General features: G+C 45.5%; 1 protein-coding gene across 3 annotated transcripts in view; it reads left to right on the top strand.

Moving 5' to 3' along the window:
- The window catches only part of FSHR (follicle stimulating hormone receptor), an 88,623-nt gene extending 72,999 nt beyond the window's left edge, over positions 1-15,624 (top strand). For 2 of the 3 annotated variants that reach the window (XM_081000961.1, XM_081000962.1), the window contains 2 exons: positions 3,420-3,605; positions 10,373-15,624. In XM_081000961.1, coding sequence (XP_080857087.1) covers positions 3,420-3,605; positions 10,373-11,606 — 1,420 coding nt within the window. In that variant the 3' untranslated portion in view covers positions 11,607-15,624. The remainder of the gene's footprint in view (positions 1-3,419; positions 3,606-10,372) is intronic. The other variant, XR_013984774.1, reaches the window with a different exon arrangement.
- The last annotated feature ends 446 nt before the right edge of the window (positions 15,625-16,070 follow it).

Genomic DNA, 16,070 nt, shown 5'->3' with positions numbered 1-16,070 from the left:
AGGCTGTAACTGAAGCTTCTTTGTAGCAGCCAAGCAATAAACATTTCTTTGAGATGGGGTTACGGCAGGGCGGAGAGGGGGGAGGAAAATAACCACCGTTTCCCTGTAGCGAGAAGTTAACACGACGCCTTTGTAAGCAGGAGCCAAACACCATCACATTCTGATGGGTTATCAAATTGATTTCACTGCAGTTCAGATTCATCCGATACTTCAAATTCAAACACTGAGTTATTTTTATGAGAATTATTCTGTTCTATTACATCGTTCTGTGGATGGTAAATTGCCTTTTTTTCCTCTTTTTTTTCCCTGGCCAAGATCATGAAAGAGAGTTTTTCTACTCATCTGTCACCGGAGAATACACCCAAACGTACTTTCACTTACGGGAATGATTGACCCATAATAACATCTTTGCTTGGCGAAAACAGAATTGACTAAATCAATTCTTTTTCTTGCTTTCTTTTTCCAACCCCCCTCTTCTTCTTCTTTTCTACCAGCACAACAAATGGGGGTTTTTTTATTAAATTGCCCGACAGGCTGATTTAAGGTTTGTTGTTCCCGAATCAGTATTCAGGTGACAATTAACAATGCCAAGTAGTTTGTATTCAAAAAGAAGAATCCAGAGCCAGCATTTGCATAGAACATTGAGTTGCAAGGTGGTGCCACTCAAGCTAACAATGGAATTGGAACTCGGGACAATGTGGGGTACTAGCCAGGTATCCACCCTGTCTTCTCCTATCCATCTCTAACCAACATAAGGTGCTTCAGAGAGATTGGGCGGGCAAGCAAGAAGACTGGTTCACACCAAGGTGGAGAACCTGTGGCCCTCAAGATGTTGTTGGACTACAACTCCCATCATCCCTGATGATCAGTCCTGCTGGTTGGGGGTGATGGGGAGTCCAACTGTATCTCAAGGGCTGCCGTCTCCCCAACCCCTGCTTTGTTGGCACCTCCAAATCTACATGCTGATTGAGGTGGGCCACTTCTGCCTGCCAATATATATACTGCCGGCCCTTTCTATACTTGGACCTGAGATTGGTTCCCTTACCTGGCCCAAATTTAGCTGTGCAGTCTGCCCATGAAAAGGAACAAGTTCTATCCCAGGGGCTTTCCTAAAAGCATGCAAATGCACAACAATTCAATGCCCAAGATGAAAGCTTCATCGCCAGCGTCCGGTTGGACCGGTTAAAGGCAACCTTTGCAATGAATGGTGGTCATATTCAGATTCTCACCACCCCCACCCCACCCGCTTTCATGCTGACCTAATGGTCAATTTTCTGCAATGAGCAGAACCTCTCTAGTTTTTATCCTCTCCAGGCTCCTTCACCTTCAGCCTCTGTCGGGGAATCATCCCTCCTTGCTCCACCCATTTTGTACCATCATCCAACACTCATTCATTTTTGGGTGCCTTCTCTCCTTCAGACCATTAATGCACAGTGAAGACAGTCCTTGACCAAATGGCAATCCACTTGAATTCTCTGCATGACACTTTTCCTCATACACTGGTTTGTTTCCATGTATTGTGGCCTTGCAGCTGTGAAGCGTCATCTGGACACACACACACCCCTCTAGTGTCGATATCTCATTGTGCTAATGCTGCAAGAACTGTATTTTGCGGGCAGGGAAGCCAAATAGATTGCCTGTTGTCTCCTCCTTGTCAGCTCTCGTTGGTATTTTCTTGCAGAAAGCAATCATATCTGTTCAGCATGGCTTCCCTCCTGGAAAACTGGGCTTGGTACTAGCAACCTTGACATCCCTATCCCTTTATATGAATTTCCTCCCCACCCCACCCCCCAAAAAGAAAGAAAGCTAAAAGCCAGCTATTACCTGCGGGCTGCCTGTCTAGAGGCTAACATGGGATGCTCATGAACATTCTAACTGCCCAGGACAAATGCAGCAAATGTGTCAGCTTTGGTAGAACTTTGGCAAACAGTGTGATTTCTAAGAAGGAAGTGAAAGGCCCCTTTGGGTGAGGCAGAAAATTCACGCAGGATCTAAAGACAAAACGGGTTGGGTGCTGACGGCAAAGAAGGAACCAATGGGCAAAGGAGCTTTGGAGATGGATGCCCTGAGGACCAGTGAGAACAAAGTGATGCTCAGTGGGGTACAGGTTGAAGTTAGGGCAGGCAATAGAGAATGGGGCACGTGTACCTTTAACATGTTATCAGCAGTTACTCTGGCATGGTCATGGGTGAACCTGCTGAAATTCCATCTACCCACAAAATTGTTGAAAGATTAAGGAGCCCTATCTGTCTTTGTGTCCATTGAACCGACTGCCAGGCATTGGCCCAGTTCCAAGACAGGTTGTAGCTGCGGCTCAATCGCAAAAGACAAGAATCAGACATGATCAGAATCAGTTGGAAATCAGGAACCACAACAGGCAGAGTCTGTAAGGACTCACTGCACCGATTGAGAAAGTGGCTTGGATATAAGGCCTTTATAGAGTCTGGTGTGTCCTGATTGACTCCCTTCAGGCTAAATATGCAGCTTAAGGGCACCTTTTCCCTTAAGGCAAGGTGTTCCCCAGGCCCACTCTCATTAGGCCACACCCCTTTCATGCCCTTCTTCGAACCCTCCTTGAATGCTTTTGCCTAGTTGGGAAGGTATCCTTGAAAAGCCTCTTGCCTGGCTGGCTGGAGAGGTGTGTTCAAAACCCACTCCCATCCTAAGGACTAGCCAGCCTGGTCTTCTGATGACCCAGAGGGCTGGTGGTGCAAATAGCTAGCTGCTGAAGACCATAGCTGAGAGCTTTTCTCAATGTCTTCAAGTATCTGTTTAAGTCTTTAGCTGCAGGTTTCTAGTATTTTTACACAAGGATCAGGGCGTATAGATGAGAAACTATGTATTGAGCCCAGGAGAGTTTACCTACAAATAGGGGTGTTGGAGAACTTCAACAGAAATGGGAACAGAAATTGCCAGTGTTTCCTTATTCCCATGTCTGAAATGGAAATCAATTCAGTGAATATGACCAGTATTCCCTGTTGTTTTTGGCTTTCAGCCCACAAGCAATACGTTATTGATTACATTTCTTCTCCCGTTTGCATTGTGTTCCCTTTACATTGATATGAATGGGGTAGAATTGATGTCCTAAGTTAGGTAATGTCACCACAGAGGACAGCAAGACAAGTAACCTGGGTTTTGGCAGAAGATGAACTGCAGCAGAATGGAAACACTGCTACATGTGACAGGGCAAAATAAAAAAATAATGCCTTCTGATGTCCCTACTTACAAGTAAGACCCACGTCTTCGGTAGGGCTTACTTTCAAGGAAGCTTGCACAAGATCATATTATCAGTTCTTATTTTTTAGTGTTTCTTGCTAGTTTATTTTACGTTGCTAATGAAGGAGATTCTCAAAATGTCTCCATGTACGTAGTGAATTGGTTTGTTTGGAATTATGAAGCAATCACATTTCTTCTTAAAGGGATATTTCAGAGACCAAGATCAGCCAACTGCCCAGCATTGGACTGGAGAAAATTAACAAGCTGATAGCAAGATCTGCGTACAACTTAAAGAAACTACCTCCTTTGGACAAGTTCCGCTCCTTGATCGAGGCAAACCTCACCTATCCAAGCCACTGCTGTGCATTTGCAAACTGGACAAAACAAAAGTGAGTGGCCCCAATTCTTTGCATTTAAGAGTCTGAATTTATCTGTAAGGGTCTGAGTCTGTCTTGAGTTAGATGGTGTTTGTCACGTGCCATTTCTCTGTCCTGCTATGCCAGAGAGACTGGTGCAGTACCTTTAAAGTTTCTCAAGCAGTTTCAAAAACACGCAGGCTCACAGAATTCCCAGCTCTCATGCTTTGAGCAGGAGATACCAATGGTCAAGTATGGTCTATTGGTCAAACCTATTGGTTTCGCAACTTTCTGACTAGTTGCAGGACCTTAGCCAGACCTAGCAGAGTCAACGCAGAATCCACGGAAGACTTGGCGACTTGGCTGCAGACAGGATAGACGAAACAGGAACCAGGAACTTGTAGTTAGGTGTTTATTATATACAGTGGACTATTTACAGGAACAGAACACAGATCTTTTGCTAGCGCTCTCTCTCACAACTCTCAACTCCTACACTGACATAGAACTCTGAACCTCTGAACACTGAACTAACAGTTAGTAGGCCATTGATTATCACTCCTTTGAGAGAGCTTGACCAATCAGGGAGCGGTCTCCATGTCTCTGTTATCACCAGGCAGACTTACTCCTTCAGATTGCCTTCTGGCTGTCTGACAAACCTTAATTGACTCTGTGTGAGTAACTACATGTACACAGTTTCCCAACATGGTCACCTTTCCAGATGTAAGGACTACCCATTAGACCAGAAATTGGGAAGCCTGTAACCCCTCCATATATTTGTTGGACTCCAGCTCCTATCAGCCCCAGCCAGCATAGCCAGTGGTCAAGGATGATGGGAGCTGTAGCCCAGCAAGGTATGTTGGGCCGCAGTTTCCCACTCCTGTTTTAAAGGATTCACCAATGAGAGTGGGAATTCAACAGCATGAAGGGTTGCTAGTTAGCCACCGGTGCAAGGCAACTCCTCTTCCTTCTTGCTAAGGCCTTTTTCTTATAAGGCAGAGGAGGCTGGAGAGGACCCAAGAGCTTTCACACACCACTTAAAAATCGCAGAATCGTGGAATCATAAAGTTGGAAGGGAACTGCAAGGCAGGAATCTCAGCTAAAGCAGCCATGACAGATGGCCATCCAATCTCTGCTTGAAAACCTCCAAGGAAGGTGAGTCCATCACCTCTCACGGGAGTCTGTTTCAATTTTGAATAGCTCTTACTGTCAGAAAGTTCTTCCTGATGTTGAGTCGGAATCTCTTTTCTTGTAACTTGAAGCCATTGGTTCAAGCCCTACCCTCCAGAGCTGGAGAAAACAAGCTTGTTCTCTCTTCCATGGGATAGCCATTGAGATATTTGAAGATGGCTATCATAAATCAGATATCCTTCAAAAACCACACTTGTTTCTGCAGTGCAGCTCTCCAGGAAAGTACAAAAAGTACATTTGCTATGTAAAGCTTGCATAAATCTGCATAGATTGGTGGAAATAATGTATACAGGGCTGTAGCTAGGGGGTGGTGAAGTGGGCCCCCGCCAGGGGCGCAAGCGAGAAGGGGGTGCAAAATCAGCCAAAAACATGTACATAAATATGTCTGTAAATAAAAATATCAATTATTGCCTCATAAGAAAAGGTTTTTAATAGAGGGTGAATTGAATGGGGGGAGGGGGGAGGTTGGAGGAGAGGCGGAAAGGAGAGCTAATTTGTCTGCGGCTAGGGGGCGTAATCTGGACGGTTCTGCCAGGGCGCAAGATCACATAGCTACGGCTCTGAATGTATACAGTTGCATTATAGCAGCATACAAAAATGTGTATATTAGGAGAAATTTGTGCCAAAACGCTGACAAATTGCCATGGGACATTAAAAAACAAAACCTGTACAAACTGGTGTGGGAATGTAGAGTACTGAGCCTAAGACTAGGAAAATGAGAATCTGAGATAAACCAAAATTGACATATTCATCCATCCCTGCTCGCTACCAGACAGACTCTTGCCTGCTCAGGCGAGAGCCCAAGGAAGTTGTTAGGCCATTTTGAATCCAGCCAACAGAAGCGAGAGAAATCTTTCCTTTTTTGCAGCTTGCCAAAAAGAAGCCGGCTTTGGGTGGTGCATTCAGGTACACGTTGTTTGCCTCTGAGGGAGGACTGATATTATTCAGTCTATCTGAATGCCTGCTTGGTCTTCCGATGTAGAATAGGTATGTAAATGACAGACATTGGCAAAGTAGAAACCATCCTCAAGTCTGCAAGACTTGCCTTCACAAAAGAACTGACTGCATAAAAGGCTGCTTCCGGAGGCTCTCTATCAATTTGGCAGATGGGAAGAGGACCATAGACATTTGGGCAGCCATAGGACAGGATAGGAGTGGGCGCGATGAAATTGATACACCCACAGCGTGCATTTGCGTTCCTGATTTTCAAAAAGATTCATTAGCAAGACCCCCGTGGAGCTTTACCAATGCTAATCACAGGGCCTCCTCAGCCTCTTAAATCAACCTTCCCTACAAATGATTTGCCACCAGTGGGGTATCGCCGGGCCTTCGAGCATCAAGGGTCCTCCTCATTTATCTCCATCTTTCTCAAGTATTCTTTGAGATTTGCACATTGATTGATTTAATTAACCCACAAACTCTGTTGGTTTGTGTTGCCGATCATGCATTTAACTGCTTCTCGGTTCAGTGTTTCACGGCATAGGTGGGCTGGCTTCAGCTTTGCAAAATCCATTATTATTATTATTTATGAGGACCCTCCTGGTCCACCACTCATGTTCGAAATATGCAGACCAAGAGTGCATATGCTCAGGATGTCCTGGCGCTTAAGGCACAACCAATCTGCTTTAAGTGATCCTGAGTATGTACTCCTCGCTTAAGAAGTACTTGACAGCACAATGATGTGCATGACTATTCAGAAGAAAGCCCAACTGAGTCCAATGCGACTTGCTCCCAGGTAAGTGTGTAAGATTGCAGCTTTGGAAATGTCTTTGCAGTTGATAAGTAACCCACAAGCAAATGGACAGTGGTTCTTTCACTTGATAAGTGTCTAGAATAGACAGGCAGATAGGTAGACAGACAGAAGTGTGTTTACAGTGCTTTCCCCCAAGAAAAATAGGTGCCGGGACTCACCGTGAGGTTGTTACAATACGTCACCAGGCACCTTGGGGCAGCCCTGAACAGATGCTGGTTTGACAACAGACATGTTCGCTACCTGCAGAGGTTCTAAGAACTACAGCAAGCTGTCTCCCTAGCTGATTTGGGGGTCTCCCCTGTTTCTGGTGCAGGTCAAATAAATGCACCTCCGCCTCCCTTGTTCCCTTAGATTCAGGTGGATGGTTAGGGCAGCTCAGAAGGGCTCTTCCACAAACACATACATGTGCATGGTAGAGGCCTGGCTGGAAAGCTTAAAGCCCTCTGCCGTAACATGGGAGGCAGATAGAAGACAAGGAAATATGAATTGGCCCAGTAGCTTGATCAAGCACGGCTAAGAGCAGCTAGGAGCTTTTTGCTCCCTGCTACTGAGATGTCACCCCAGGTGACTATTTAAGAAAATAAGGATAGAGTTCTGGGCACCACAATTTAAGAAGCTGGAGCACGTGTAAAGGAGGGCAACCAAGGTGATCAAGGGTCTGGAAACCAAGCCTTATGAGGAACAGTTAAGAGAGCTGAGTAAGCCTGGATAAAAGGACACTGAGAGAGTAGATAAAATAGTAATCTTCGAATATCTCAAGGGCTGTCACAAGAACGTGAACCAGTGGCTTCAAGCTACAAAAAAGGAGATTCCAGCTTAATATCAGTCTGTTCCTGCTTGCATCGGATGTCCCACCCTTCCTCCCTTTTAGGTCAGCTTCCTTTGCGTATTGACCTTGCTATGGACTTCGGTTGGTTGCTTTGGTTGCCCAAGGGGCCTGGTAGGACTTTTTTATCCATTTGGCAAATTGGCACCAGTCTCTTGGTTTCTCCGCCTACCTCGTAGCAACTCGTCACAACTTTCTGGTATTGGCAATTAGGCATTGGAATAGGTGTGCTGTGTTGGAGGATTGGGTATGGGCCATCATTGGCCCCTCCTCTTTTGGGTATTCCGTTAAAGGTATCCGGTGGTCATGGATCCTGTCCGATGCCCTGCTGGTGGCTAGAGCCATAGCACGACCCCCGGTGACATCAGGGGGGAGCTTCCAGTTGTATTTGCATCAACAAGCTCCTCCCACTGGTCGTTAACCCTGAAATGACTCCCTGCTGAGCAGGGTGGAGTCATGTGTTGCTGTTTTTATCCAATGTCTAAGCCAATACTACCCACATGCTGTAACCAATAAAGTTGTGGCCTTATTTTGCCCATTAGCCTAAAATAATGTGTCTTTGTGTCTTATTATAATCCTATGTGGGTGGCGGGTCCTCGATTCACAAGAGCTGTTCAACAGTGAAATGGACTCCCTTGGAAGATGTTGATCTGCCCTTCGTTAGAGGTTTTTAAGCAGAGGTTGGCTGCCCGTCTGTCATGAATGCTTTAGTTGAGATTCCTGCATTGCAGGTGTTAGGTTGTGGGTGAACATATCAGACAACACAGCGATTCTTCAAACAGCTCTTGTTTATTCACAAGCCAGGACAGAACTGAACTGAAGGGTTCAGTCAGCCTGCTTATATAGAGCTCCAGTACAACGTTACTGTAACCACTTTCTAAAACTATCCAATCATGGAACGTCACTTTCGATCCCTTATTTGCATAACTATCTACAGTATCCCCCTACTGGCCCAGGGTGAGAACTTCAGTACATAACAGCAGGGGGTTGAATTAGGTGGCCCCTGGGGCCCCTTCCCACTCTACAATTCTTTGATTCTACCCTCTTCTCATGGCAGCCATGGGTGACCCACAAGCGGGATCTGAATGCAACAGCGCTCTGCCCTCCTGTGGCTTCCAGCAACTGGTATTCAGAAGCACTGCTGCCTCTGACTGGGGAGGTCGAACGTATAACACAGATCCATGCCCCAGTCTCCCAAGTTGGCCAAAGGCGATAACTAATGCACATCATATTGCTAGAAATATCCTGAGTATTTGCTCTGCGTTTATTTCAAGACCGAGACGATTCTCCTGGGAATTTTTGTGGAGGCATGCGAGGGAGATATAACAAGAGTGAACAGGAGAGAGAAAGGCTGGTGGAATCAGAATAGGGTTGCACTGAAACCTCATTAAGGTGCTGCCCTCTCAGGACTCTGCGTTTGCCAATGTAAAAGATTTCCACCTCAAGCAATGCTTTCTTCCTCAACGTTCAGAAAGAGAAAGACTTTCTTCTCGCCAACAACCTCTCTCCCACACAGAGGGGAGTGTGGGCTGGGTGGCTGTTTTATCTCTACACACACACACACACACACACACACACACACAAAACACCACTCCACTTGGCATAGAAATGCAATGTCGGTTTCCAAACCTCCTCTGCTGTCAGTCATCCAGAGAGTTGCTGTTGTTTCCTCCTAAGCTTTGATCAAAGAAATCAAAGAAAGGTGATGATTCTTTCATGGGATTGCGTTCGGCGGCAGAGACTTCAAGTCAGCTTTTGTGTTCAAGTTAGGCTTCCCTCCCACACACACGAGGAAGACGAGAGGTGAAGCTGGGGCTGTTTAGGGATTGGGGAGGTGGGAGAGAGAGAATTCGGTTCGTTTCGCATTTGAAGGGGAGCCTACTTAATTCATACTTCCTGAAATAATATGCGAACCGAAACATAGCTGAAATTGAGACTTCTCTGAATTTTGCAGAGCAGTTCTGCCGCTAGGCATTGTGGGTGTTGAGGAAGGCCACTCCCCCCTGCAAGCCAGTTCCTAGGGGGTGGGGCCCACACTCACCACCACTGCTTTAAGAGGCTCCAGCGAGGCCTCAGGACACTGATGCTGCTGCTGCTGCTACTGCTGCAGCAAATGTCGAAAATGGTTTTACATATTTTTAAACGTTTTTAAAGCATTTTTACTTTGTTGCACTGTGAACTATTTATATATTTTTATTTTTATTTTTTTATTTTGTTTGGGGTGGGACAAATGTTGAGTTGTGGTGCGGATTAGTTTTATTTTAGTATAATTGTTTTTGGCTTTGTTTTTCCTTTTACTGTTTTGTTAGGCTGTTGTATGGTTTGTATTTTGCTTTTTAATGTTTGGTGCTGTATTGTTTTTAATATTCGGTTGGAAGCCTTCCAGAGTGGCTGGGGAAACCCAGATGAGCGGGGTATAAATAATAAATTATTATTATATTATTATTAGGCAATGCATGCATAAATGCCTATATTGGGGGTGGGGCTGTTAAACTGTCCATATAAGTGCATATGTTAATTTTTTTTAAAGCACAAAAGATATATAAAATAACTTACATTATATTGGGGGAAATTGCTTTGCAAAAATGTATGCATTGTGCAAAATTACACATGACCATGTGTATAATTAGTGGGAATGGACAAAGTCTTGTGGGAGGAGCTTCCCATATGTAGGGGTGCCATTGGTGAGAAAGCCCTCTGCCTTGTAGGTTATCTCTGTGCTGCCAATGGACAATGAACATGGATAGGGCAGATGATCTTAAAGAAGTTGAGATGGGAGTAGGTGCCCCTTCATATATTTGAACCCCAAGCCATTTAGGATTCTAAAGGTAAGTATCTGCACCTTGAACTGGACCCAGAAGTTTAGATATAAAGCCCTGTGTAATTTGTCATTAAAAAGAGAACTGCAAAGGGTTGCGCCACAGTTAACAAGGAAAAATGCAGTAGTTTGTGTGTGTACCTGCGCATGCACAATTCTTTCTTTCTTGCTGCATTTTTGAGGTTTGTGACCATATTCTTTTTCTTCCCTTCCAGTTCTTTTTTCCACCCCATATGCAATAAGTTATCTCTTCTGCTAGATATCGACGGGACAGATTTTGACCTGGACGACGAGCACGATTACTACCAAAGCCTGTGCAAGGAAGAGGTTGAAGTCATTTGCTTCCCTGAGCCGGATGCCTTCAACCCCTGTGAAGACATCATGGGCTACAACGTCCTCCGGGTTCTCATATGGTTCATCAGCATCCTCGCCGTCATGGGGAACCTGGTTGTGTTCCTGATCATAGTCAACAGCCAGTCCAAGCTCACTGTCCCTCGGTTCCTCATGTGCAACCTTGCGTTTGCAGACCTCTGCACCGGCATCTATCTGTTGCTGATCGCCATCAAAGACATACAGACCAAAAGCCAGTATTACAACTATGCCATCGACTGGCAAACGGGTGCGGGTTGCAAGGCAGCCGGCTTCTTCACTGTTTTTGCCAGCGAACTTTCCGTCTACACCCTGACCTTCATTACGTTGGAGCGGTGGCACACCATAACCTATGCCATGGAGCTGGAACGCAAGGTCCGCTTCCGACACGCTGTGGCCTTCATGCTTGTCGGATGGGCTTTTGCCTTCACCGTGGCCATCCTCCCCATTTTTCAAGTCAGCAGCTACATGAAAGTAAGCATCTGCCTACCCATGGATATAGAAACTCGCCTTGCCCAGGCATATATCATGTTTCTGCTGGTACTGAACATCCTGGCCTTTCTCATCATCTGCACTTGCTACATCAGCATCTACATCACTGTGAGGAACCCCAACATCATCTCATCGAACAGCGACACCAAAATTGCCAAGCGCATGGCGGTCCTGATCTTCACGGACTTCCTCTGCATGGCGCCCATCTCCTTTTTCGCCATATCGGCATCGCTCAAGTACCCTCTCATCACCGTGTCCAACTCAAAGATCCTCCTGGTTTTGTTCTACCCCATCAACTCCTGCGCCAACCCGTTCCTGTACGCCATCTTCACCAAGAATTTCCGCAAGGATTTTTTCATTTTGCTGAGCAAATTTGGCCTTTGCGAAAAGCAAGCTCAGATTTACCGAACAGAAACCTCCTCCACCGTTCCTACCTCTCATATGAAAAACGGGCACTGTACACCTGCTCCCAAAGCCAGCGAGGGACCGGCTTATGCATTAGTCCCCCTGAATCATGTGAATTCAGAACACACGGGGGTAGGACCCGAATCAACGGCTCCAAGTTCCAAGAAGGGAGATTCTGACTAAACATATGAAAAAACTTTCTAGGTTGTGGAGTCTCCTTCCTTGGAAGTTTTTAATCAGAGGTTGGATGACCATCTGTCATGGATGCTTTAGCTGTGATTCCTGGCATTGCAGGAGGTTGGACTAGATGACCCTTGGGGTCCCTTCCAACTCTGTGGTTCTATGATTCTATGATCTGTGGAGTTATGCCAAGAATTATCAAAGAGGGACCCATGCTTTCCTGGAGAGACAGAGAATTACAAAAGAAGACAAAAGCTTCTGTTCTTACCATTTACATTCCAAAATGTACCAAACCTCAGTGTTCTTAGGATTAAGTATGCCTACCTATGAGTTGTGTTGCGACTTGATTTTGCCAGGTACTCAAACAGATTCTGCAAAACAGAAACTTGATTTTCAAACTTCTGGGGAGGTTTTTTTTTTTCCCCTTTGCTGTGTGAACCCACAAACCAAAAGCTTACTTAGCGCTCATCTAGACTTCCTTTTGCATTGCATTTCTAGGCCCAGGTCTGGGCTTTAAAGCTCCATGTCCGAGCAGGTTTTGTCGCTGTCTGTTTGTCCTGGGACTTTACCCAGGAAAACCCACATTTTACCACTGAATCAGAGAAAATGGCAATTGGGTTTTCTGCGAATTGTCGTTTGCTCTGATTCAGTAGTATAACGGGGGGGGGGGTCCAATCAGAGGCAGATTTAGGGCAGCACATCCAGTTCTCCCACACCGGGTGCTGAACCGAGGGTGGGGCCATAAGGCATTGCAGCTATGACATAATGAATTTAGCAGCATGGAAGGCAAGAGCCAGGGATTGCCGAATTTTGGCCTTGAACAGGACGCCACCTGACCTGTGCCTGGAAAGTGTAGTGTAAAAGGAAGTCTGGGTGAGCCCCAAATGAATGTTTTGAGATGCTTTGTATCAAATCTGACCCTCCAGATGTTGTGGGAGTCCATCTCACATCAGCCCGAGCCCATGTGGTTAATGGTCAAGGATCATGAGAGCTGCCATCGAACAACATCTCGCCATAGCTTGCCCACCCCAAATCTACTGAATTGGTAGAAGCTTTCCAAACTCTCATGCAACGGTCTTTCCAAGTGGTTCTGCTACCTATGAACCAAATATGTTGAAAGTTGAACCTGAGACCTTCTGCATGCAAAATGTGTCCTCCATCGCTGATTTACCCCTTTCTACATGTTTGCCTCGGTAATAAAAGGGAAGCACTGTGGGTCTCATGAGAAGCTCTCTAGGTGATACACTGGCTCCCTACACTACGGGGACCGCAGGCCCTTGCTTCCCCCTCTTTTTTCATATCCTGGTTCCCAGAACCTAAACCAAAGGTAAGAGTGAGCATTAACTCTCCAAATCAGTGTAATTTCTTGGTAATATTCAAGGAGGCTCAGAGTCACACTTCAATAGATACAGCCTGGAAGATCAGCACCTCCATTTTTAAAAGTTAAAAGCTGCCAGCAGGGCAAGGAATGGATTAATCTATATTGCATGGGGAGGGGGGGTAACCCTTTCTTCTCATGCCGTTTCCCTGATTTAAACGTCCCCTCATGCTTCCGCTTGCCCGCAAGGAAAAAAAATCAGGTGAGCTATAGTACATGTATTTTCTCTTGACCAGAACAAACAGCAGCATGTGGCAAGAAAGGAGGAAGCTTAGAGTATTATTTTTTTTTTTAAAAAAAGTGGTGTCGGGTAAAGGGTTAACTCCCCACATAATACTATGAAGTTGATGTGACTCACAGCTTCTTTTAAGTTAAAAAAAAACCCTAATGGAATAGTTCACAGATCTCAGATCACAGATCTCTCATGTCTTATGTACCGGTGTTTTCAGTTGTTCTCATTCCAGTCTGGCTTCAGGCCTAGTCATGGCACTGTAACTGCCTTGGTCCCCCTTTTTGATGGCATTTATCGGGAGAGAGATGGGGGAATTGTGACCCTGATTGTTCTTGATCTTCTGGTGGCTCTCGTTACCATTAACCACAGTATCCTTCTGAGGTATTCTCAGGAAGGTGGGGGGCACAGTACTTCAGCAGTTCCTCTCCTATGTCCATCACCATTTCCAAAAGTAGTCATGGGAGGATACTGTTCAGCACCATGAGAGTTGTCCTGGCTCCATCTTGTCAACCCATGTTATTTAAAATCTGTCTGAGGCCTATGGCCGCTGTCATCAGGAGATTTGGTGTGAAGTGTCATCCATAGCTCTAGCTCTGTTTCATCTGAATTAGGAGAGGCAGTGATGGATTGGATGTGGGTAGAGAAACTCAAGCTGAATCCTGAAAAGACAGAGATGTTGTGTGTCCTGGGTTCTCACATCCATGAGGTGGAGAAGCGGCCTGCCCTGGACAGGGTTGCACTCCCCTAGAAGGAGCACGTTTGTAGCTTGGGGGTGCTCCTGGGAGGGATCTGCACACAGGGGGGCAGGAAACGCTATAAGTCAGAAATTAAATTGTTATAACAAAAAGGGGGGAAACCGCTATGTAAAAATTGCATAAAATTATTTTTGCTCTCTGGCGCCATCTGGTGTTGCATGTTTATAATGAATTCAAAGCATTTTTTGTCTAATGTAGCTGAGTCCCTGGACTCAGCACTGTCACTGGCGGCTTAGGTGGCCTCAGTAGCAACAAGTGCCTTTTTACAGCTCCAGCTGGTTTGCCACCTATGGTCCCTTTTGGACAGAGATGACTTAGCCACTGTGCTCCATCCTCTAGTACAGGCATCCTGAACCTGCAGCCCTCCAGTTGTTTTGGCCTACAACTCCCATGATCCCTAGCTAACAGGACCAGTGGTCAGGGATGATGGGAATTGTAGTCCAAAACATCTGGAGGGCTGCAGGTTGGGGATTCCTGCTCTAGTAACTTCCAGGTTGGATTGTTGCAAGGCAAGGGGCTGCCCTTGAAGACTACTCAGAAACGCCCTTGAAGACTACTCAGAAACATCAATTGGTACAAAATGCAGCAGCCAGATTATTGGCTGGGGTTCCATTGAGATCTCCCATAACTCCTGTTTTAAAACAGTTGCTCTGATTGCCCATTCATTTTTGGGCCCAATTCGAGGTGCTCACATTAGTGTTTAAAGCCCTAAACAACTCAGGCTAAAAGACCACCTCTTTTCCTGCAAACCCTCTCAGGTGTTGAGATCGGCAGAGGAGGCCCCCTTGTTAGTTCCTCTGCCCTCAGAGGTTCAAGGGGTGGCTGTCTGGGACAGGGCCTTCTCTGTGGTGTCCCCTAGGCTGTGAAACTTCCTCCCCACAAAGGTGAATCTGGCATCTTCATTGTACAGCTTCCAGCAAACACTGAAGACCTCTCAACCTCGGCTTTTGACATTTGAGGTGTATCTTTTTTAGGACCCACCTTATATTTGTGATTATAAGCTTCTTTTAAACTGTTTTAAATACTATGTTTTAATGTTTCAACCCACCCTGGGGACCTTAGGGCGAAGGATCAGGTAACTAACAAACACAACTTGGAGGGTTCACTGAGACAAACTTTGAAAACTGTTAACTTGATGGTGGAGCAACGACTGTGAATTAAGAAACCGGTTTGAAGGATGGGGGAGAATTTTAGGAGGGAAGAAATTCAATTCCAATTGCATTCAGGTGAATGCGCCTAAGCTGCACGTTCTGAAACAATGCACGGACCGAAATTTGCATTTCTACACATTTTGCAGCCAAGTAATGGGTACTAAAACACACATGCTGGAGTAAAGGGAATGAAAAAGCATATATTAGTGAAAATAACATACTGCTTTATATTGGGGGAAATTACGTGTTAGGCAAAAGTACAGACACGTGTGTATATTAGAAGAAATCCACATGAAAATGCTGGTGAATTTTCACGAGGACTTTAAAAAAACACACGAAACTGATGTGGAAATGTAGAGAACTGAATTTAAGACTGGAAAAATAAGAAACTGAAATTGAATGTGTATTTGTGGGTCGCAGCAGACCCCATTTTCTACTGTATTTCATATTATCATAAATGGCCAGCATGGGTGCCATATAAAATAAAATCCTTATTTGTGCTGTGTCTTGTGCTGCCCTATGGAATAGCTCCATTCCCTCACTGCATGGCATCATGAACATGTTTTCCCTGTTCATCTATCATATCTCCCACCAGAGCTCGGGGGGGGGGGGGACACATTATCTTGAATGCGATGGAACAGTTCCCCCAATATGTTATGGCCTCTATAGATTGCTCTGCCCATTTCCAACTCTGTGGTTCATCTCTACCTTCTGGGAATCAACTCTTTCACTTTAACACTTTGCTTCCCTAACCTCATTGCTTTTATATCCATTTCTTTTCTCCTCCACCCCTTAAATTGCAGGGGGAGCAGTCATAATCAGGATTGTGGTGAGGAGGGAAGAATACACTATGAAACATAGAATTGTAGAGTTGGTACGCAGGCTGAGACCCTACCTCCCTGGTCCTGAATGGGGGAACTGTGCCCCTGAAGGAGCAGGTGTGCAGCATGG

This window comes from Podarcis pityusensis (assembly GCF_964106645.2).
Source record: "Podarcis pityusensis genome assembly, chromosome: 3".
Taxonomy (NCBI): domain Eukaryota; kingdom Metazoa; phylum Chordata; class Lepidosauria; order Squamata; family Lacertidae; genus Podarcis; species Podarcis pityusensis.
This window is presented reverse-complemented; position numbering and strand designations above follow the sequence as displayed.